The sequence below is a fragment of the Amphiura filiformis genome, chromosome 18, assembly GCF_039555335.1.
Source record: "Amphiura filiformis chromosome 18, Afil_fr2py, whole genome shotgun sequence".
Taxonomy (NCBI): domain Eukaryota; kingdom Metazoa; phylum Echinodermata; class Ophiuroidea; order Amphilepidida; family Amphiuridae; genus Amphiura; species Amphiura filiformis.
Genome location: NC_092645.1, coordinates 59490584 through 59515590, shown reverse-complemented (window position 1 = coordinate 59515590; position 25007 = coordinate 59490584). Strand labels below are relative to the sequence as shown.

Genomic DNA, 25007 nt, shown 5'->3' with positions numbered 1-25007 from the left:
TATTGTAGGCTCAAGATGATTTGCATGTTTTGAAATCAATGTAAATGCATGGATGTTGGGTTCCAACCCACAACTCCTTTTTTGCAAATACTATATTTTTTAATGTTTTGGTCAATTTAACTTTTGAATAATACCTGAGCATTTCATGTATTTCAAAATGCATAGTTGCTGGGGTAATTGTCTTGAAATTGCCATATACATGGTATATTCGAGCAGCATGTCTTGACTGTCTGAAATTCTGGCATACAATAACTAATTTTACACCCCTATTGTATAAATGGGAAAATCTATCACCGTCAAAATAATTGCCCTTGTTTGCCAAACTTGGAAACCCCACGTGTAATCACACAAAGTATATCACCTTTTACTGAATCAAGAGTTTTCATTGGTAGACGGCTTATGCTAATTACTTTGTGTCTTTTATTTGACCAATCCGCTGCTTTGTTATTAAAATAGTCCTATTATATACACTGGAAGAGCTCTCTACATGACGGTGAGTGCAATCCTGAATATTATTTTCTGATAAAATTTAGAGGTAAAACGGGCCCTAACCTTGCTCCAGAACGCAAAGAATGGAAATTTTAAACCTTTTCGTTTCCACGAACAAAATATCGAATGCAATTTTGAGCGATACGTACGTGTAGTGGAGATTGTGCCCGAACCGGTGCAGTAATGCAATTTGTTATGGCAGGTCTATGATAAAATATACAGAGCTCGCAATATACAGCAACTTCCCAGGGTTGTACGAAGGGAATATGGCAAGTCATTTAAGGCTGTCCGAACAGCTTGCTTTCCCCATAGCTTCCCACAGTAATGAGTCGGTCTATAAGCTATGTATTTCTCAGAACATTGTGGAGTGATGTGCCGTTGGATTTTGCCGGGCGATTGAACGATCGTGACGCCCCAAAACAGTTGAATTTAGACTTTAAAAATTCCATTCGGTGGTGTGCCATGGCCCATTATACTCAATGCCTATACTATACACTACAGTACATAACGTGTGCTTTGTCTGTGTGACTCAGTAGTCAGTATTGACAGGCACATCAACATGCAATGCAATAATACCATAATTCATGTACTGTGGTCAGATACCCTACCATTTATTTGTGTATAAAAGTCCTCTACCAGATACAAATTACAATACATACTCATGGTAATTGGTATGCATGGATGGTAAACAATAGTATAAAAATAGTTTATTTATTGGGCCTATTTAATATAATTATTTAATTCTGTATTAACATTTAAATTTAGGATCTATTGCCATTTGTTTTTATTTCCTCATTCAATTTCAGTAGCATGGTCAATTTTCTGTGTACTAAAAATCTTTATTTTAATAGGACTACATGTAGTAAAAATTATTTTCCTGGACTACTACTAGTACTAGTACTAATTTAAGGAATTGGACCCCGGGGTTGGACCTTAGACTAAGGCTTAGTTGTAGTTAGTATTTTTCATTCCAGATGGTCTCATCTTGATTATAATTGTTTGATTTATCTTTTCAACCTTAAATTTTTATGAACAATCACATACTAGAAAATAGCTGGCATTCATCATACTTTTATATCCAAGGGTATTAGGCCTATAAAAATATGAAACTTCATTTCTTGTTTCCCATCAGCTGTGCATGCCTTATGAAATTTTGCCCGTGTTTGTGAACCAAAGAATACGAAAAGCATTTGGTAAACTAAAAGTGTAATAATCTAAATATTTTAGTGTTCTTGACGTGAAAAAATTCATTTAGGAAGCTTGCAGTGAATAAATTAGGGTTCATTCATATATTTTCATGACTAACGGTTGTTTATGCCCGAGGGGCCGCTTATGAATGAACCCCGTTCATACATACCAGAACATTTTGTGATTCTTATTTCATCAAAATAATAACAAAAAATTACAAGTAACATTAAAAAACATGATTTTCCGTCATTTTCCCTACCCGGCGATCTCACATCCGGACACCGGCATAAACGCTGTTTATGCCCGGCTCTCGACCAATCACGCGCGCCGTTATATAGCGAGTATGTATGAACAAAAGATCGGAATAAGGGGAGAGCCATATTAATATCTCCCCAGATTTGTGACTCTGCCATACACTCATGTGCTAAAAATTCAGCACCCAAGCTTTATTTGTTGCTCGAGAAAACAGACATGAAGACTTCATGATCATGACATTGTTGATTTTTACTCTTCACAATCAATTCTTGGTTTACTGTTATAGCCAAAATAACAAATGCTCGATCATGAGAGGATGTACCTTCTGCGTCTGCGTACTTTTCATAGAATAGCAAGACCTGCATGAACCGAAAATTGACCTTGCCTAGCAACGACAGTGTGATTGGTCAATTCTTAAAAGCTGTGTTTTTGCGTAGTACGCTCGATGCAAATAACTGCGTACCGTACCCAAGTTGGCTCTCATGATCGAGAATTTTAATATTCTGGCTATAACCGCCCACGTCCAAAATTGAAAATTGCAAAATATTTAATTATTTTATTTATATTTTGCATTTTATCTAATTGCTTTTAATGACTTACTTGCTACTTTCTAACATGAATCATATCAACAATAATGATGAATAGAAAAACAAACAGCATAGCACCTTATACTACGTGTAAAAGTAAGCATAGTAATAAAATAATTATAAATGCCGGCTCCAGTCAAAATGGGTTGATAATTGTGACACGATCAAGGGAAATGAGTCGGATGTCGCTATATTGATTTTGAGATATTGGCAAAGAAAGTGTTTAAATTCTTTTGTTTTATACTGTTTTCATCGATTGATAAATTGACATAACTTCCTAACGAAAAGTCGTATTAACATGGGGTTTTCAGTTTCTGAAATCTCTAAATGTCCTCTTTAAGAAATGTATATAAAACTCATTTTCGACCAGGGTCGACATGTGACTCATCATTCCCCTTGATCATGTCACAATTGGTTGTGATAACTAATACTAAATAAAGAAAAATTAAGTCACCTCGTCCTATTTTTAAAATCTCGAACAGTAAACTCGGAATCAATTGTGAAGGGCCTTAAATATTCAAATTGAATTGCGCAACTTAATTTTTCAACAAAGTACTATGCAGTTGACTAAATTATAATTCTATTCAACTGGACTTACTATTTATGATGGCTACGGTATCACGTCATATCCATGACGCATCATCAGGCGAGTGATCTTGAATTGGCTCTGTATTCTTGACCTGTGACGCCACGATGGTAGAAGTGGCGCCACACGAGAGTCGTCGAGGATCTTCCTGATGGTCGGTTCGTAACTCTTGGACAAGTTGTGGCGTAGCCCCCTCCATGATTCAAGGTTGGCTCCTCCCTGCGAACATATATCGCTTCTTTCACCCCTCTTTCATACCACCTGTGTTCTTTATCAAGCACAATAACGTCCTTGTCCTCAAAGTTGTGTTTGGCTGCTTTGAGGTGCGTGTATACCGCAGAGTCGTTAAGTCCTGTTGAACTAGGGCGGCGATGTTGATACATGCGCTTGTGGAGAGGTTGTTTTGTCTCCCCTATGTAGTAGTTCTCACAGTCCGAATCCTGGCAGTTAATCGCATAAACAATATTGCTTTGTTTGCGTTGCGGGATCTTATCCTTCGGATGGACTAACTTTTGTCTCAGAGTGTTACAGGGTTTTAATGAGACCGGGATCTGGTGCTGTCCGAAAATCCTCTTTAACTTCTCAGAAACATCTGAGACATAAGGGATAGTAATCCCGAACTTGCGGGTGCTCGAAGCGGTGGTGGAAGATTGTTTGGACGATGTTTGGTCCTTTTGCGGTTTCAACGCTTTTTGGAACGTCCAGTCCTTGTACCCACAGGTACCTAAGGCCGACTTCAGATGTTCGCGTTCACCAGCTTTAGCTTCGTCCGCTGACGGATGGTCTCCGCGCGGTGAAAGAGCGTTTTGATCACACCGAGTTTGTGGATAAGTGGATGATGGGAATCAAACTGTAAGTATTGGTCCGTATGTGTGGCTTTCCTATATACTGATGTTGTGAGAGTGCCGTCTGACTGAATTTTGACCAAACAATCCAAAAAGGGTAACTGGTTATTGTCCGCACCTTCTTGGGTGAACTTGATGTTGCTGTCAACAGAGTTAATGTGGTCAAAAAACGGATCTAGTTCGCTCTTTTTGATCTTAACGAGAGTACTATGCACCAAAAAATGACCACAAAAATATTTGTTTTGTATTGTGCATCCCCGGATGGTGTAAATCAGGGCTCGAATTTGGCGCGGGTCCAGGGGCCAGTTGGACGGTGGTCTGGCTGGCCCGTGTGGCCTGTTGTCATGGTTGTCAGTGGCTATACACGGCAGACTTGTCTTTACGATGTCCTGAACTGGCCCGTGTGACAGGTTTTCAGTTGAACATGATTTAAAAGGGTGGCCACGCGTTTTGAACTTGCCACCCAAAAATGGTGGTTTTGTTATGCTTTTCCAAATCGAGACTCGTTCAAATTGTTATATCTCTGCTTAAACAAAAGGTATTGAAGTGTGTTTGGTGTCATGTTGTAGCTAAATGTGTGCCCTAACAGACCTCCAAAGGATAATTGTTTATCAGCTAAGTTTGAGTTCAGAATGACTGAGGTGGGGGATGAGGCGGTGGCGGATGAGGCGGTGGCGGTATGTGTAAAGTCTATGGGAAATAAAGATTTTGTGTGTGCGTGTTGAATCAACTGATCATATGTGACGTGTCATGTCAAAAGGAGACACTTTTGGGCAGGATCGTAAATGGAGAAATAGCCAAAAATCTGCTGGTGGGTGATTTTTTCACAATTTGGGTTTGTTGCTAATTTGTGATGTTATTAATGTTAAAAATATTGTCTGATAGTTTCAGACCGTAATGTAACTGGCATCTTGTATTTTTTTAGACATTTTTCAAGTTAATTCCCACTCTCAACATTGTCAATAATATTTTTAAAGGCCGATATCTCAATTTCCAATTATATAATACCATAACTTCCGAACTCAATATATTTGCTTAGGAATGTCCAAATTCATTTGGGAAAACGGCGTTGTGGAGCAAAATATCACTATATATTTAAGATATGTAAAAACCTCAAAATTCATAACCTGCCCAAAAGTGTCTCCTTTTGACATGACACGTCACATACCTTTGCATCCATATGGGCTACAGACATGGTTAAGAGCTCTTTTGAAAGATTATTTATTCTGCTATAGCCAAAATAACAAATTCTCGATCATGAGAGGATGTACCTTCTTTGTTGACCCGCGTACTTTTCATAGAATAACACGATCGCATGACCGAACCTTGACCTTGCTTATGCTTAGCATCAACGACCGTGTGATTGGTCAATTCTCAAAAGCTGTGTTTGCGCCGGTCTTTGTGTAGTACGCTCGACGCAAATAACTGTGCGTACCGAAGTTGGCTCTCGTGATCGTTTTTAATCATTTTGAACTCTTTATGATTGGTTTAGTCTATGAAATGTAGGGCTGGGGTCGGCACCGTTTTTTAATGTCGACATGTCGATATAATTAGATACACCGGCGTCGCCGACAGTGTGTCGACAGACATAAAAAAAATCTTTTAAAAAAAAATTTAAAAAAATTATAAATTTTCAAAAAATATTTTTAGCCAGAAAAGCAAGTTATAGGCTCAAAATGACTTGTTATTCAAGAAACCAGAGAAATACTGCTACTCAAAAAAAATGCCTTTTTTTTACAAAGTTGGATAAATTTGTAAATTTTAATTACTTTTGCTTCTATTGACTCTAGCAATGCATACTAATTCAATGTGTCCCTGACTGCTTTTCTGGCCAAAAATTTTTTTGAAAATTAAAAAAAAATTTTTAGAATTTTTTTGGTGTCGACATGTCGGGATACGTGCCGATGTAGGCATGTCGACCCCGGCCTTAATGAAATGCAAACTTTTATGTGCAAAACTACCTGTTTTCATATTAAACACTGTAGTAAGCAATGCGGATGTCTTCAAAATCTAAAAGTTGCCCTAAATTTTTAATTACTTATCCTATCATCAGGGCTGTGACACTCGTATTCAATCCCTGTATAAAAAGTGAAGTCACTTCACGGCAGTTTGATTGACATTGATTGCGGTTACTATGCGGTTGCTATGCAATCCAGTGGGCAGCCTAAAACTTACGTACTTGTGAACGGCTATGATGCGCGTTTGGTCAAAAGGACTTATCCTGTATTTGATTGACAGTTGCTAGGGCATTTGAGTGTGCAAAATTTGATTGGCTAATCGTCAGGTTAAAATTTCCTCAATCTTGAACGACTGTCGAGGAAGTCTATTTCGAGCTATTTTTCCAAGATGGCGCCCATCGACTGCCAATTATTCGGACCCTTTCCGCAAAAATACAGCTTATTTAGCCAGTCTCGTCATGGGGTCCTCGGTTATAATATTTTCCTACCATATTGAGCTAACTCCTCAGCTATTTGGTTTTTCACGATATGATAGTAATGGAAAAATTCGACCAAATGTTCGCCGTTTTCGCCATTTAATTTTTTTTTTTGAAAGCGATGGCGTAAACATGCATCAACTCTTCCACAGAAAATACACTCCTACACAGCCATGCCATCACATGCATGAAAGCGCATAGGCTGAATGACTGACTTCGTTTGCGCAAACGAGTGGCTTATCCTATAGTATATTAGTACTCGAGAATCCTTGCTATCATAGTCAAAGTTTACATTTTCTGAGAGGAAATTTGATGAGGAATTTAAATATGCACTTACTTTTTTTTTTTATGGGTTAGGGGTAAAATGTTTCAGTTCAAAATATGTTGAATTGTAAAAAATTTAAACATATTTTGGGACACCCTGTATTCGAGATTACCAAACAGCTGTGATTTTTTTTCTTCCAAAGTCAGTAGGCTCCCCCTAACATCTAACCAAATCAATGTTGTTTACTTTCAGTTTATAACTGCAAGTTAGTAATAAGCAATGCATTAAGTGACCCATTTTTTATTTGGATTTTTTTTATTCCACCCTGTATAACTTCAAGGTCACCCTGTACAATGAGTTGAAATGTGTATATTTAAATGGCTTTTGCCTTCAGCTTTCCAAAAATGTATACTTTTGCTAGTTTAGGGTTGATAGTTGTGGAGATATTCTAATATTCTCGCTTTTAAAATATTCATTTCTACCACGAAAATCTTATTTCTGTACCGCATGGTAGCAGAATTCGACAACCATTACAACTTAGTTTGACTTGATTTTCTAGCCCGAGTTTACAAAAACGGTCCATTTTCTGGCATATCCAAGTAACAACACAAGTAATATACTCTATTTAGGCCAAGTAAAATAAAAAACATGTTTCACATCTGGGTTTTGAAAAAAAATGAGGAAGAGAGGGCTTGTTATTTTCTATTTTTATTGCAAAATCGGTGTAAATACCCATAATTAAAGCTGTTTTAGCGTATACATACCAGGGGTCACAGTTTATCGCGTTTTCGCGTCCAGGACGCCTTTTGAACTCACTGGACCCGGTAAAAAGTAAGATTATGTAACCTGAATGGGTCCAGCAGGCTGTGCTTGGACCCGGAAAAAATCCCATCCAAGAAAAAATAGAAAATGTCATCATAGATCGTCATTGTGCGATAACCCGGCTCTCAATCAGCTCACAGCACATTTTTAAACAACTTTTCATTCATAAATTACATACATGTACAATTACAAATATCGCTGCAACATGATACACACCTCATCGCTATTTCATGCACAGATGAGATATTTGATCAGTGATACGAGGGGAACTCTGGAAGAGGTTGACTTGCGATATTTTGTTCGGATCGTGCAAATATTATGTTACAATAATACTGTCAAGGGGGCGCAACACTAAATAAGCGTCCCATAGGATAACGTGTGATTTTGGCCTACTTCGAGCGCCATTCCTGGCGTCCCTGCAATACTTGGCAAAATAAATTTGGTATCAAATTAAAGCTCTGTTTCTGTAGATTCCAAAACTTTTGTCGGCATATATCGATGACCGTTGACTTTTTTTCGCTATTTCAAGCGGTACAAAAAATATGGCCTAAAATATACTAAATTCACCACTCACATTTCAAAATCGGAAGTTGTCTTCATCCGCCACAGAGAATTGCTTTTGAGATAAAATGTCCGGTTTTTTCTGCATGTTATCATTGAAGACACTTGTCGAATTCATATGAGCTGATATTGAGTGATTTAAAGTGAACATGTCGGTAGATATGGTCGCTACAATCTCATACTCACTATGGACTATATTAGCAATTTCGTTCTTACATAAAATGCGAGTGATTTAGTGTTGCGCCCTTATAAGGATTTAAAAGTTTTCAAAATCCACATTTGTCACTTATTAATTAAATTAGAGAAAATTTGTAGCTCAACACCGAAAATTTCATGTCTCTGCGACATTTCGTTCAAGAGATATGTTGTTTTAAAGATCAGTGTTTAGAACGCGGAAAATCGAATATTTCGACTTTTCCTCCAATATGCTGAGAGTTTGCACAAAACTCACTAAAACTAGTGACAGACAACAATTTAAGCACGTCTTTGAACCAAGTTTAATTTCTTTTCTAGATTATCTGTCTTGCCATTTTGTTTTGGAAAGCACTTGTTAATGAGTGTGAAGTACAAACACCCCCCCTGTTTCAGTAGTAACAATTATGATCTTTTTGCATAGGCCTACTGAATATGCAGCAAAACGGCTTCATGCAGATTAACAATGCCTATTAACTTTAAAACCCATTTTGAGCCTTTTTGAAGATTTTTGGATACAATTTCTAGACTTTGCAGGCGCCTGCTTTCGGCCAATAAAGCATTTTTCCCAATTATAATTCATCAGGGTGACTTTTCGTAATTCTTGTTTATCATCATGATTGAAACAGAACACATTTCATGACGCGCATTTCTTATTTTACGCGAAGAATGTAAAAAGAACGCGTTCATAATGACGGCCGTTACAATAAGGGGGCGCAACACTAAATAAGCGTCCCATAGGATAACGTGTGATTTTGGCCTACTTCGAGCGCCATTCCTGGCGTCCCTGCAATACTTTGGCAAAATAAATTTGGTATCAAATTAAAGCTCTGTTTCTGTAGATTCCAAAACTTTTGTCGGCATATATCGATGACCGTTGACTTTTTTCGCTATTACGCAATACAAAAAATATGGCCTAAAAATATACTAAATTCACCACTCACATTTCAAAATCGGAAGTTGTCTTCATCCGCCACAGAGAATTGCTTTTGAGATAAAATGTCCGGTTTTTTCTGCATGTTATCATTGAAGACACTTGTCTAATTCATATGAGCTGATATTGAGTGATTTAAAGTGAACATGTCGGTAGATATGGTCGCTAAAATCTCATACTCACTATAGACTATATTAGCCAAATTTCGTTCTTACATAAAATGCGTAGTGATTTAGTGTTGCGCCCCCTTAATAAAACAGGGTAAATTCCTGGTGACATCGCGAAAACACATTTTTGTGGTAGTTGTATATTTCAACTGAGCAAATATAACCAAATAATTAGATGATTTAAAGTAGTGCATGTTATTAGGTAGTAATTGTAGTTCTTTATGAGAAAGTTGGCCGATCGCGGATAGTCTCTTTTTACCCAGTAATTTGACTCGACTTTGGTAAGTTTTGGGTGCCGAATTCTGCATACTTTCATATTTATCGTTTGCCAGTACTGAAAATACATTTCCGGGTGTTTCTGAAGTTTCGTACATAAGTACAATTTGGACCCACAAAAATCAATTTGGGACCCGCAAATTTCAACTAAATGGGATCTGAATGGGTCCAGCATAAAAAAGTGGACCCGGTTAATTGCATATAGGGTATAATCTTCTTCCACGGTAAACCAAACAGCTTCCGTGGTAAACCTTATAGCGCCATCACTTGATGAAAGTACGTTATTAGTAGGCGTGAGTTAAAAGCTATCTGGGCTAGAACTATTGCGACTGTAGGGGTGAGCTTGCCTACAGGTAAAAAAAAATACTCGTGGCGGTTATATTACACGCCTAGTTTTAGCAACGGGGTGGAAAGGAGGGTAGGCCTACTACGGGATGTGCGACAGATTCGGGTGCATTTTGGTTTATTGATGGCCCTCAATTTCATGAAAATTTGGTTTTAAGAAAGATTGTATTTATTTATTTTTTTAAAATTAATTTGTTTCCCAAATTTTCATCGGAAAGTGTGCCATTTTTTTTTATTGTTACCATGGCATGCCAAGCGTATGCGATAATAAATAGGCCTATTAATATAATTTTAAATGCTATTTTATTATTTTGTTATTAATTAAAAATCTAAAATAGTATAAAATCGTATATGATATCTTAAATTAAAGTTTAAAACGTTCTTCCAATATTAATCACTATTAGGCCAAATAAAAAATAAAACATGTTTCACTTCCCCTCCCGCTTCCTTTTTTGAGGTTTCTTCAATTTTATTTTTATTTTTGAAATTCAGTTATAACTTTTCAAAAAATATGTCTAGGAAGTAGAGATGCTTTCTATAGCCTTGCTAATATTAGGTATATCACCCCAAAAATAAGCGCAGCAGAAACATGTTATTTGACGCTTTTAATTGAATCATCGTTATGAATGCTTCAAAAACAAAAACAGAATTGAAATCGGATAATGCAAAGTGATGTAACGTCAACTTGAAGATACCCGAAATCGGGTGAAAACCTGCCACAAATTGCTATAAATGGCAAAATGGTAATTTTTGGGATTTGTAATGCTTATTCGGACACTTACTTGAAAAGGTAGCATTGATTTAAGTATCACAGATTAATTGCATATCTTTCCGGACTTCGTTAAAGAAAACAAGATTAAAAATCTCTCCTCGAATAAATGTAATAAATCCACCAAATATACAATTTTAGCCATTTTGACCAATCTGCAGACAAATAAAAGCTTAAAAAATGACTAAGTCCAGCTAATTAATATGCACAAATAATGCCAACAGAGAACCGTACATGATATGAGGATGCGGTTTTTTTTTGCACACATAAGTACCCAAAGTTCTTTCATTTGGTAACAAAAAATACACAAAAAGTCATTAATTATGCAAATTAGCTAATTACATCTAATTATATATTTATGCCATTCTTATGTTAATTAAGCATATGTAATTTTTACTTTTTTCAATGTTTTATTTATGTTTTATTCATACAGCATGATTTTGTCAAATATGAACCTGCTGTGATGTTGAATAAAGAAACTGCAGTTAATTGCCTAAGTGCACCGAAGTTTTCAATTGGTATAGGGAAGTGTTTCACTCAAAAAAAAAAAAAAAAAAATACATGATAACAAACACTGGTATTTCAGACCGGTGGTACTAGGTCCTCTATTTCGAGAGACCTATGTTTATTGATTTATGGACGATCTAAAAAAATTCATAAAACAGGTCTTAACTCTTAAACTAGGCAGTGTTTAATTTCGGCGGAGGTGATAGTGATTTAGGAAATATTTCACCTACCATATATTAAAAAGACAAATTATTGTGATCAATGAAACATAACGAGGAAATCGTTTTTTGACATGTATGTTTTCAAAAATTGGCCAACTTTGATCCGCGCGCTTTTTGATTCACTGTTATGTATGCGTGCACAGTATGACAGAATTATTGTGCAGCCACTGTGACATACCTACTAATATACAACAAACACTTTTATAAGGTTTTGTGATAGTTAGAGGGGGCCTATCTCTCAGAACAACAAATAAAAAGAGGCCTCCTCCTTTTTCCAGGCATTATTGTATGCGCTAAAACAGCTCTAATTATGGGTATTTACACCGATTTTGCGATAAAAAATAAAAAGCCCCCTCCTTTTTTTCAAAAACCCGGACGTGAAACATGTTTTTTATTTTACTTGGCCTTATTAAATAATTCCTAACATCTCGGACAACACGCCCCCCTCCCCCAATACACACACCCCCACACCCCTACACCAACAACCACATGCCAAGTCGTTGGCGAAAGTCACACCGCCTTGCTGCAAGTGCACCATCCAGCATTGTCCCGCTTAAATACACTACCCTATTACGAGCAATGGAATAGCCCGTCAATCATGCACAGTGGTTGCTCCTGGAAGGAAGATTATACCCGATGTGACGCGGTTGCTCATGGAAGACAAGAAGGATTATACCCCTTTTCGTTAATTGAGAGCAAACTGTGAACCCTGATACATACAATAATGCCTGGAAAAAGGAGGAGGCCTCTTTTTATTTGTTGTTCTGAGAGGTAGCCCCCCCTCTAATTATCATAAAACCTTCCAAAAGTGTTTCTTGTATATTAGCAAGGCAATAGAAAGCATCCCTACTTCCTAGACATATTTTTTGAAAAGTTATAACTGAATTTTTAAAAATAAAAAAAGTTATTGAAGAAACCTCAAAAAAGGAAGCAGGAGGGACGTGAAACATGTTTATTTTTTTATTTGGCCTTACTACTTAAACCATTCACTATATGGACCTTTTAAGCTGATTTATGACAAAATATTTGTGTATTTTAGTGACAGTCCGGTCAAGTGAGCTCATAAAAAAGCAGTGTCTGAAAAAATAAAATAAGTACTGCCTCTATGTTTTCTTTACTTTTTTTTGGGGGGGGGGGTGAAATCTTGCTTTAGGGGTTGCACGTTCCTCAAACTTGGTGGGTGGGTGCATCTTGAGCCGAGACAAAACAATTTTGTATTGGTTAGTGGGTCAGGGTCACTCTAGGTCATCCAGGGGTCATCTGAGGTCAAATTAGTAAAAACTGTCAAATGGGCATGAAACTTGGTGGGTACAGTCAACATTTAAAGCCAAATTTTTGGAAAGTCATGTCGGGGTCACTAGGGGTCATCTGAGGTCAAATTAGTAAAGACTGTCGTATGGGCATGAAACTTGGTGGGTACAGTCACCATTTAGAGCCAAATTTTGGGACGGTCATTTCGGGGTCACCAGGGGTCATCCGAGGTCAAATTAGTACACACTGTTGTATGGGCTTGAAACTTGGTGGGTTCAACTTCAGTCACCATCAGCTAGGTAATCGAGACAGCCAAGAACTGACAAATACGGGTGACCGCCTAGTTCTTTTTAATATGCATGAAATATCAGTCGCATACAAATTACAAACTTGTCATTATTATTATCGGGACCAGCTGAAAGTTATAAAAAAATTAAAGCCTTTTAATGTACGATTTCCGTCAAATTTTGATTTTAAGCTTGTTGAACATTTGGTCTATGGTTTATATTAGGTCTAACACTCTTTTGTTTTAACATTGCTCTCTTTTAATGCTTGAGGGGGGACACCTAACACAATGGCCATATGGGTAGAGACCCCAGCTTTTGGACAGCGCAGTTCCCCACAGACCCCTGAATTTTACCAAAACAGCGCACTGAAAGACCCTTAATTTCAGCTCTAAAAGACCCCTTAAATTGATCTAATGCGAGCCATTTTAAATTAGGGTCACACGTTTTAAACTCGCCACCCAAAAAGGTGGAGATGTTACACTTTTTGGTATCAAGCTTCAGTTAATCTCATATATTTTCATAATTACAAAAGCTAGATCAATGCATATGGTCTCATTTGAAAGCTGTATTATTATGCCATATTCCTGCAAAGTGGCATTGCTATAGTCCATCCAGAAGTGATACATTTTTGTAGCTTGAAGTACAGGGGTGGAGGCGGAGGCGGCCGCCTGTACAAACTATATGGGAAATTGACATTTTTAGTAAAAATTTTGCAGAAACGTTGATATTTTTGTCAAATCTTGGTGTATGGCTATAAATTTGGTACCAAAAGAAAGCTAACACATTCTACTTTATTGTTTTATGACTGACAAGTAGGTAAATGAATGTATAGTATGGACAAACTGGGTGATAATAGAGAAAATAATAATATACATAGTGATTTTGTGTCCATTGATTTATTTTATAAAAAGCCAAATAATTTTAACTGTTGGGCCTATATATACATGTACTTTCCAGTAATTAAGAGTGCACTTTTTTGTTTATTTTAAGTCAATTAATGTCAACATGATGCTAAAGACCTTTTTGCATCCAATAAATCGGTAAATCCATGAAAATGAAGATGAATTTGGACATCAAGATCAGTATCCTCCAGGAACTAAGGTCATCAATGGATACAACTAAAAAGTACAATCTGCACAACATTCAGGCAATCCAGATCACTACAAAGCCAATCCTAAAGCCAATTGATGCTATCATACATAAAGACTGTGTATCAGATTTTGGCATCAAAACATGCCATCGGACACAACCTGCATGGACTATGTGGATGTAATGTGTGCAATTGCACTATTTAGATACTTTTTACATAGTCTATAGTCTTCTTCTTCTTCTGTCAACATCATAGATTATGATGTTGACAGAAGAAGAAGAAGAAAGAACGCGGTAAAAACAATGCACAGCGCCGATGGCGGCTGTGCAAAGAGGAGAAGAATATGCAAAGAAAGAACCAATATAAATATTTATAACATTTCATATAGACAATAGACATTCCTTCCACAGTTCACAGAAGAAATTGATAGTTGGGGTGGAGATGGGTGAGGTCATTAAATAATGCCTAAATATTAGATGTAATTGTTTATTAGACTTTTCTTTATTTGTAACTTAAACTGGTTTACTGATTTTGCCATCTTTATATATTTATCAGTAATATTCCATTTCCTAGGACCTGCAGCTCACCGGAAGCCCGTGTTGTGAGGGCCACAAATTGCTGCTACATACAGATACGCGAACGCTTACTTTTTTTTGTTCTTTATGACCAGAGGAAAAGTTCGACATATCACACGACTCTTTAGGATAGTTGGTTTTTAAGATAGAGGGTTAAGTGTACAAAGTACAACAAATTGGTTTGTGACCGAATGCAAGGCATCTAAATATACAGATTTGGTGTAAAAACAACGGTTATGGAGAAAATCACGAAATAGTTAAAATTTGGCAAACTTTTTTTGTACATCAATATACAGGGTTTGAATTAGCATATATGGGCGAATTGGTTTGGGGCTGAATTGAAGAATAGTATTGATATCGATATTGATATTTTTACAGCTCACGTGATATTTTGATATGATGATTCGAATTGTCACATGATCGTCAAACCTGTAGGAGAAGGTGTCAGTTCTGCAGGGAACTATAAAATACGACCATTTTGCATGGAAGAACCGCGGTTCCCAATGCATTGAATGCAAAGGTATAGGAGCGAAATTGCAATAGTGTGTAAGAGGCTGAAACTCGTCTCTTACACTCGGGAGATTCTAGCTTGTTTCTAACCCTAATTCTAAACCCTAACCCTAAACCTAACCCTAAATAAAAATGAACCGTGGTTCTCAGCGTTAGAAATTTTGGTTGCCCGGTACAACTAAAAAAGTCGCCGGACAACCAAAAATACTGATTCGGTTGTCCGCCGGACAACCATAAATCTAGCCAAAAGTCACATTTGTAGGCCTACGGACAACCAAAAACTTAGACGGACAACCATAAATTGTAATCTGGTTGTCCGTGGGACAACCATTTATTTTTCCTAAATTCGAACACTGGTGGTTCTTCCCTGCAACCCTAACCCGAACCCTAATCCTAACCCTAACCCTAAACCCTAACCCTAAACCTAACCCTAAATAAAAATGAACCGCGGTTCTTCCCGTCGTTTTACCGTACAAATATACCTCCTGCAGGAACTGACACAAAAACCTGATAAGACCAGCTTGATTTTCAGGTCCCTGGCACTGAATCCGTATGTAATATGTGATGGGTAAGACAAAATCCTAATAAGACAAACTAAATTTTGTGGCCCCACAAATTTCAGTGATAAAGAGTTTCCACTTTATCTAAAATTGTCAAGAAGGTATGACCCCACTGGGGTGATACTTCTCATAAAACGTGGGTCAATATTCATATTTTGGTTCCTTTTCATGTAAATTGCCAAGAAGGTATGACACCTCACCTCCCCCCAAGTGGTGTCAAATGGGTCACCCAGAGGTCATCTGAGGGCAAATTACTAAAAATGGCTTTGTACACATTTAAATCGCCCCATGGTGGAGGCCTCCCATTTGACGCCTTGCGTCGAAAACCGTGACGTTTCTAGTTTCCATTGAGCCCCACAGTTAAGCACTTTTAGACCGTACATGCACATTCCACTTCCCTATGGACAAATAGCGCTCCCTATAGTGTGTGATGAGAGCCTGCCTACAGAAGTGGTGCCAAATGAAAGAGTAGAAAGTAAGAATATAATAAAAAACAATTTCCCCACAGGGGGTGACTCTCTTCATAAGACCTGGGGTCAATGTTCATATCTTGAAAATGCCAAGACGACATCCCCCGAATGGTGTCAAATGAAAAGAATATAATACAAATAATACCTGGGGTGACACTCCTCATACGGTATTCTAAAAAAGATTAGCCCCATGGTTCAGCTATGCTGCGGAAACTGCTCTAGTTTCTATTAAAGTTGATCAATACTTTGTTGTATTTATTTTTTTCCAGAATGCATGAAAATATTTGCAAGGGAAGGAACCACATAGATAGATCAAGGACACACACACGCTATCAACAATGAAGTTTTTAATTCACACAATAGCCTACCGTTGAAGGGTAAGTCATGTGTGTAACTGTATGTTATTATTTTGTCCTCACAGTAGGGCAGTTGCACTGTGCACAATATGCTGTCACATAATTCCTAAAACAATGATTTCTGTGGGTGCTATAGTATTCTTGGGGCATGAAGCTAAACTTGGCCAAATTGCTGTGATTTTATGGAGGGATGTTTCACAGTACACTGCATGCATACCGCGGTGCAAACACAGCACCATGGAAAAAACTCTTCTGGATCGCACTTTCTCAATGAAATCCCACTGTGTGCGATTGTTTGGAAACAGTTGCTGGTAGTAGCTGTTTCTAGATCAAAGTGTAAGGTATCCGTCAGTTTTTTAATTTAAAAAATTGTTGAGCCGTTCCTAAGATACAAATAAATGAGAATGCCATTATTTAATTTCCTTAAGGTAGCGCTATTATTTGGATATAGATTTTTTTCTAATTTAAATATAATGGGAAAGTCCATGCTCTCCTGATTACAAAACTGAAAATTGTATTTTAATTGGACATTCGGTTCTGGAGATATGGCCTGTTATTTTGGCATGCAGTGTTGCCAAGTAATTTTCTAATTATATCATTATATGCATGAATTATGCAAAGTTAAGTTTTCAGATACAATTAGAAGAGGTATGGTACTGAAACTTGGTACATGGGTAGTACACATGAAACGCAACAAACCTATGGATGTGTTTGGCAAATTTCCATTTGCATAATTAATTAGGCCCTAATCAACTTTCTAATTAGTGGCCCTAATTAATTATGCAAATTGAAATTTGCCAAACGCAACCAAAGTTTTATAGCACCTTGTGTATACTACCCATGTACCATGCCTTGGTACCATAGCTCTTTTTTAAATTGTATCGGAAAACTTAACTTTGCAGCCTCTCTTGATAGTAGTACATTGTATACTAATACTAGTAGCAACAGAGCCCGAAAGTAGTGCTATATAAATCTTTATTGTCCCATCTGAACTATGTTCAGGATGGGACTTTAGTCTGTCCGAGTGTATGTGTGGGAGGTATCCGGCGATTCAGTACATGCAAGCCATGCATTGCAGTTTATATGACAGCATATTGTGGACAGTGCAACCACCCTACTATCATATAATACAGTTGAACAATGTTTGACACATATAGGTAACATCCACAGGGTAACATCATATACATTGCAAACTAGGCTAAGGATCTAAAGTATGTTTTGTTGTCCAGTAGCTATTCCTTTTTCTTATAGCTTAAATAGTTGTTCACGTTCCACTCCAGTTCTCATTTTAAAATTCACTCCTTTTCATTTGTTTTGAATTTTGTGTCATTCCAAATTCCACAATGTATTTTCTGTTCTTGTTTTACAAGCAATGGGAAAGTATAAAATTAGATGTACAATAATAGAATTAGAATATGGTAACAGGCTAGTATTCAGGACAAAAAGTGTAGTCTGGTTTTTGCTACAGTAGGCAAGTAATGGGACTGAAGCAAGACTTGTAACCAGGGTTCACAGTTTGCTCTCAAATAACCGGGTCCACTTTTTTATACTGAACCCATTCAGATCCCATTTTTGTAGGTCCCAAATTGATATTTGTAGGTCCAAATTGCTAGTACTTTAAAACTAGTACTTTAATCATCTAATTATTTGGTTATATTTGCGTGGTTGAAAATACAAGTACCGCAAAAACATGTTTTTGTAATGTCACCAGAAAATATACTTGCCAACTTAGCTCAGTCGGCTCATGGCATATTTTTAACAACTTTTCATTCATTAATTACATGTACATACAATTATTGCAATCGCTTGGGGCTCACCATCACTATTTCATGCACAGATGTTTGAGCAGCGATACGAGGGGAACTGTAGAAGAGATTGACTAACGCGATTTTTTTTTTTTCAGATTGTTCAAATATTACGTTACAATAATGTCAACAAAACACAGTGAAGTTAACATAGTTTAACACACAATATTTTCCGGGTCCAGTGAGTACAACATGATAAACTGAACCCTGCCTGTAACCCATTTATTTTCACCATTGGTTGTGACATTTTACCATTCGCAGTACGGTCTAGCCTTTCACCTTTTTTTCTCAAATTCCATGCTACAAAGATTTCTGTCATGGCGTTTTGTAATTTACAGGTAATTACATATATTTTGTTTTGTTTGCAGCATTGTGTGTATTCATGTAGGCCATGGATGATGACAAACCATGTCTTCTGGATGTTATAGGGTGAGTGTTAAATTTAGATTTATGTCTAATCCAAGACGAGGAGAGAATATGCACTTTTAAAGGGCATATATATTGCCGAACAACTCCATTGAAAGAAAATAATTATTACATTACAAGTTGACACTTGTTGAATTTTCTTATTCATTCCTGAAAAAGACCAATTGTGTTCGTAAAATTTTGGCTTGTACGGCAGTTTGAAGCGAAACATTGATTTCCAATGCAACAGACTGACGACATCATTATATGAATGGGAAGTGCTTGTATCATGGCCCGTTTAAAAATCATGGCTACGTGTATACATACTGTTACAGAATAGGGATAAGATGTAGGTCTATTTAAAACTTCTTTTGCAGATCCTAAGGGTGCAACTCTAGACAAAACTCCATTTGAAGTCAAATCACTCAAATAATCTTGACAAATCTACAAGTGTCAAACTCCAATAAATAAGTGAGACACAGATGTTGTTATTCATTTTTATGGTCAAATATGACTTTGTTTAAAATAAAGTCAATGATGATAATAATTTTCCTAACATAAAAAGGCATAATGTTGTGATTGCCGAAGAGTGAGACTTCTTATACTTAAGAACCTACATGTAGATGTAAATATAAATGTGATCAGTGTCCGAAATAAGGAAAATATGGAGGTTGTCCCGAGGATAACCAAAGCTTAAATTCTGCTTGTCCTCAAAACATTTTGGTTGTCCCCAAAATGTGCCATGTTTTTGAGTGTAAACGTCAAATTTGTTTGTGTCGTTTGTTCTGGAAACTCCGTAGCCACAAATTGCTAAACATGTACATGCTTCAAAATTTGCCATTCTGATCATGCAGATCTCAAGCACTACCACCATTGGTAACTAAAAATGTTCAGAACTGGACATGCTGAACAAGGTGACATCACATCATATTATAATACTATGTGCTAGCAGTGTGGTCTATAGATCTCGCTTAAGGTTACGGAGGGTGAAAATTCCACTCAACTTGTCTTTTGTTTTTTATTTATGAAGTATATGTATATATTAAACATCTCAGAGATGTAGATTGAAAAAATTGTATCAACAAAGTATTTTTTAAATTATTTTTGTGTATCAATATTTGCTCTAGATATCCCACAGCACTAATTCTTTTTTAAAGACAGTTCTTGTTTTATGGGTACACTACACTAAATCCTTCCGCATTTGGTGTAACTCATGGAAGAAAGAGAAGGTGTGAGGGGCTATCATTTTTTTTGGAAGGGGGAATCCCAAATATACATGGGGGCCCGTGGGTTAGATTTTAAAAGGTATGCCAACATTTCCTGTCATCCTCCCTGGCCCTGCTCTCGGCCAGCCTAACTTTGCCAATGTGGAAACTTTAAATGGCCTAGATATTATGATGCAGATTTGAATGTTTCTGTAGTGTTTCCTAAGCCTTATAAAGATGCACTGTAAAATTTTTGCCAAAAACTGCTCCCCCTCCCCATTCTACCCTCCCCAGGACTCATAATTATTATGCACCTAGTTACTTTATTGTATTTTCACATGTATTTCAATGGGACATTTATTTAGTGATGTGCCCCTTATAGTGATTATTATTCCAGTGCATGAACTGGCAACCCTATCATTTTCATTTGATTGCTAAAATCACTGAAGCATATGCACAGTGGAGCATGAGTATTCAACCAGCACTATACTAGACAAAATCAATAAAATAAGTACTATCACCTTGGCCCTGGCAACACTAACTAGCATTGTAAACAAGTTAGCACATGGTTTGAACATGATAATAGATAGTGTGGAAGTTTTGGCAGAAATTTGTCAATTTCTGCAAGTTTTGTGAAAATCAATTGATACTTCCCATGCAGTAAGGATTATCAGTAGTAATACAGGAGCACTGCACCTGAAATATTATGGGATTGTGAATTGATACTGTGAAATAGCAGAAAATGTGAGTACTTGAAACTAAATGTGTGGATATCTCAGAACTCCATTTTGGACCATTTGGCCTGATATGCTGAGATGAAATAAATTATTTTTAATGTTTCCCGCAGCTGATTCATAAAATTTTGATATGCATGTGATAGCTGATACTTCAAAGAAATAATGTAGGGAATAATTGTGTCAATATATTGGCACACTAAATTAATATTGTTGTTGCAAAAAGACTACATTTACCCCATCATTTTCATTGACATTCTGTGAACATGTAAGCTTACTGTTTTAAATCAGGAGGACCTATCGAAAGAATAAATAGGTACATTATTTCATTGGTTTGTTTGTAACACATGTATTGAAATCGCAATGAAATCGGACCTCTCCCCATATTTTCCTGGCCTCTTTCCCAAAAAACCTCATGCTCATGAAATTGAACACAAATTGAAACACTTACAAAGTACATTTGTGTATGAGCTATGACGTTAAAAGTATTACAATAATAATCATTAGAGTGTCAACTTTAAGATGAAGTATGATTTTTAGGCCTGCCATGTTTATTTTTTGAAAAACAAAATATTTTAGGTGGCTACGTGCAGCCAATTTGCCTACACAAAAGTTCAAAATCCTGTATAACCTTAAGGATGCAAATTACAATCAAACATGAAGTCAAAAGTCTAAAATTTAATTTCAAGTTTTGTATATTAATCATGATTTTAGAGGTAAAATATAAGTGGTTGTCCAGGGGACAAATACATAGCTCAATATGGTTGTCCCCAGTGAGTGCTTATTTCGAACACTGAATGTGATTATTTGCTTCATTTTCTATAAGATCAATGTTTATAGAAATATTTTTGAATTTGTTTATTAAAATGACTAAAACTGGAAAAATATGACTCCTTCCATCCCACTTATCTTAAACTCCTCAGACAGCAGTGACAAGTTGTATTGGCCAACTTGGACCTATTATTTACTGTCTTTAAGGTGCTACTACACCCCCTGATAAATTTTGTGACTAATTTTGCATTTTTCTCAAAAAAATAACTACACACTGGTAACAAAAGTTATGCATATTATAGGGCAAGGAATCCAATTACTTCACTGAAATTTCAGTGATTCAAGACAAGTGGTTCATTATATATGTGTTAAGAAATGAGGTACATTCTAGTGGTACCTCTTTTCTTATCATAAATAGCGTACCGCTTGTCTCGAGTCACAGAAATTCCACTGTAGTACATGTATCTGGATTCCTTGGCCCTATAATATACATAACTTTTGTTACCAGTGTGTTATTATTTTTTGAGAAAAATACAAAAATAGTCACAAATTTATCAAGGGGTGTAGTACCACCTTAATATTATTGATTCTATTTTATTCTTGCAGTGATCCACATGCATTGGATGATTTCCTAGACCCACTGGAAGACCAAGCAAACAGCGGGGGCATAGGGAGTCTGGGCAATCAACGGTTCCCTGAACTAACAGTCAATACAAGTGCCGCAAACAGCACCGACCATGATGTAAGTGTCATCTTTTCAGATGCTATTGACATACATTTAGTATTTATTTATTTATTTATTTATTCTTTCTTTATTGAGGGTTATACTGCTTCAGTGACAAGCACTGCTTTTCAAGCAGGCCCTCAGATGAGTACTCTCTTCGATTCTTGCAATGATTCTAAAATTGTTTTGCGAGAATAAAAATTGATATGTGTAAAAATTGTAGTAAACAACATGTAGATGAGAATCAATTGATTCTGGCAAAAAGCTGCAATAAAATTGCACCCCTATGATTGCATGTAGATGTGTTTGCCTGGAGAGCCTTGTTTAATTGGGATAGGAAGATCTGTGCAAAGGTGTAGAATTTGAGATTTACTTTGACTGTACCAGATTTTAGCAGCCTTTTGTTGGTTCACAGACCCAGCAAACACAAAACGTTTTACAGAAAATGTTCAAATATTTGTCTGATCTTAGGGGCCGTCCATAATTTTCGCCATTTTCACTTACGTACAAAGCGTACGTAACTTTTTACCTCCCTCCAGTTACGCCATTTTCACTTACGTACAAAGCGTACGTAACTTTTTACCTCCCTCGAGTTACGTACAAATAAAATGGTGAAAGATTTCCATGAGTACTACTAATAATAGCAAAACTGATGGATTGGGGTTAGAGTTTATAGGTTAAGGGTTTGATTACGTTTAGGGTTAGAGTTAAGTGTTCCAGGTGGTGTACAAGGTCATATACAAAGGTCATTTGAGGTCAACTTTAAAATGTGCTGAAAATACAAAATCTGGTCTCAAATCCAATTGCAACTAAACATGAGCAGAAGCTGCATTGTGGGACCATTCATGTCATGGTTATGTCTGCCCGTAGAACTGGTGTTTTTATTTTTACTTTCATTGTCATAATTAATATCTAATTGACTTTTTAAACAAATATTTCAAAATGTATTTGATATGCTTGCTTTACAGGACATCTTGTCTCAACTGTTTTCACCAACTGACTTCCTGTCACCAACGCCGATGCCAGTCAATGGCATCCAAGACTCCATCCAGTCAGCAGTCGCTTCTAGCTGGCATCACTGACGACGACGCCTTCTTTGACGATCAGCCTGTGGTAGAACCCACCCTACCAACAAACGCAAACAATAACCAATCCAACAGTGCAATTTCTCAAGCTAGTATCACCAGTAGCCAATCTGTGCCAAATGTCAGTGTCTCACAGCAATTATTTAACATCAAAAACAGCCAGCAGCAGCCAGCAACATCATTCACCACAAGCTCTGTAGCAACACCAGTGGTAGCAGCACCTGCCCCAATACAAACATTGCAACCAGTCAGTAATGTCAGCCCTCAAGTAAACACCCAACCTGTCCATCAACAACAGCCAACAATCACCTTGCCGGCAAATAATGCCAGCGGTGGCAGCATACAGCTTGCCTTAAATCCCCAGCAAGTAGCTGCTTTACAACAAGGCGGCCGCATCATTCAAAGTGGTAACACTATACAGATTGTGCCTCCGCAACCACAGATAGTGCAAGCAATACAACCAAATGGCACCCCAATCCAGCTGGCCCTTCTCCCAAGTAGTGTCCCACTTGGACAGCACATTCTCATACGCCAACCGTTGAAGCCAGGTACCAAAGTCGGCAATCAGACCATAGGTGGATCGCCAAGTAGAAATCCACCCAACATTCAACCCAAATTGACAACGGCCAGCCAAGTGATTAAACCGCCGATCAGTATCAGACCATACCAAGCGCTTGCACCGCATATGCCATCAGTAGCTAGCTCAGTAGCCCAGCCCAGTATTATGCTGCAACCACCAGCGGCTACTGGACAGACACTACAACTTACAAACCTAGCACAAACCCAGCAAACGCAGACACAGGCCAGTCACAATGTCCTCATTCAAAATCAAGTCTCTGGTGTTCCTGTCGTCACAATGGGGGTTAGTCGCGGCAGTATCATCGTAATGACACAGACGACAAGATCAAGTACTACGACCAGTCAACAGCAACCACACACAAGTACTGTGAATACATCCAGTACCAAACCATCTCTTGCACCAGCTCCAAGTCCAAGCACCACCCCCGAGGTGAAACCTAAACCAGCACCCAAGAAGAAGAAATCAAAAAAGAAATCAAAAGAGAAAGACAAAAGCAAGCTGCAGATTCCAATAACAACAGCTGTGAGTGTGACTCAATCAGTCACAACTGTTACAACTAGTACTGCTCAACAGCAAACCACACCAGCTGTGTCATACACACAGCAGACTTTCGTCACCAGCAATGGGCAGGCCGTCGTTGTTCAGCCACCTAGCAAACAGGTTGCAGGTGGAGCAGTGCCAATTGTGCCACAGGTGAATCTTGCAGCATTGCCTCAAGTTGTTGCTGGGAATCAGCAAGGTGCTGCTGGGAATCAACAAAGTACTGCTGGGAATCAGCAAGGTGCTGTTGTAAATCAACAATCCCAACAAAGTGCAGCGCAGCAGGTTCAGCAGTACAAACAAGTGACTATGACAACTTCATCTGGCCAACAGATTATAGCTAACATTCCACTACCACCGAATGCAAATCAGATGACAGCAGAGCAGCTACAACAATACCTAATACAGACAATCAAACTACAGCAACAGCAGGGCTAGCTGCAAGAAGTCCACAGCAGATCTTGCCTGCAATTGCAAGCAATACCACAAATAATACACAAACAAGTCAGAATCACTTGCAAAAGACTGATCCTCGACAGACCCCCTCACCAAGACCCCAGGCCGTGCCTCAGCTCGGACAGACTCAATTGATACAGTCCAATCAAAGTCAATTACA

The 25007-nt window shown here is 37.5% G+C and overlaps 1 protein-coding gene across 1 annotated transcript; it reads left to right on the top strand.

Annotated features, from left to right (window-relative positions):
* Positions 1–440: 440 nt before the first annotated feature.
* Positions 441–25007, top strand: LOC140138873 (uncharacterized). The gene is made up of 5 exons (XM_072160652.1): positions 441–493; positions 16456–16563; positions 18716–18776; positions 22069–22204; positions 23155–25007. Exons 4-5 carry the CDS (start codon positions 22200–22202, stop codon positions 24827–24829), a joined length of 1680 nt encoding a protein of 559 aa, XP_072016753.1. The 5' UTR covers positions 441–493; positions 16456–16563; positions 18716–18776; positions 22069–22199; the 3' UTR covers positions 24830–25007.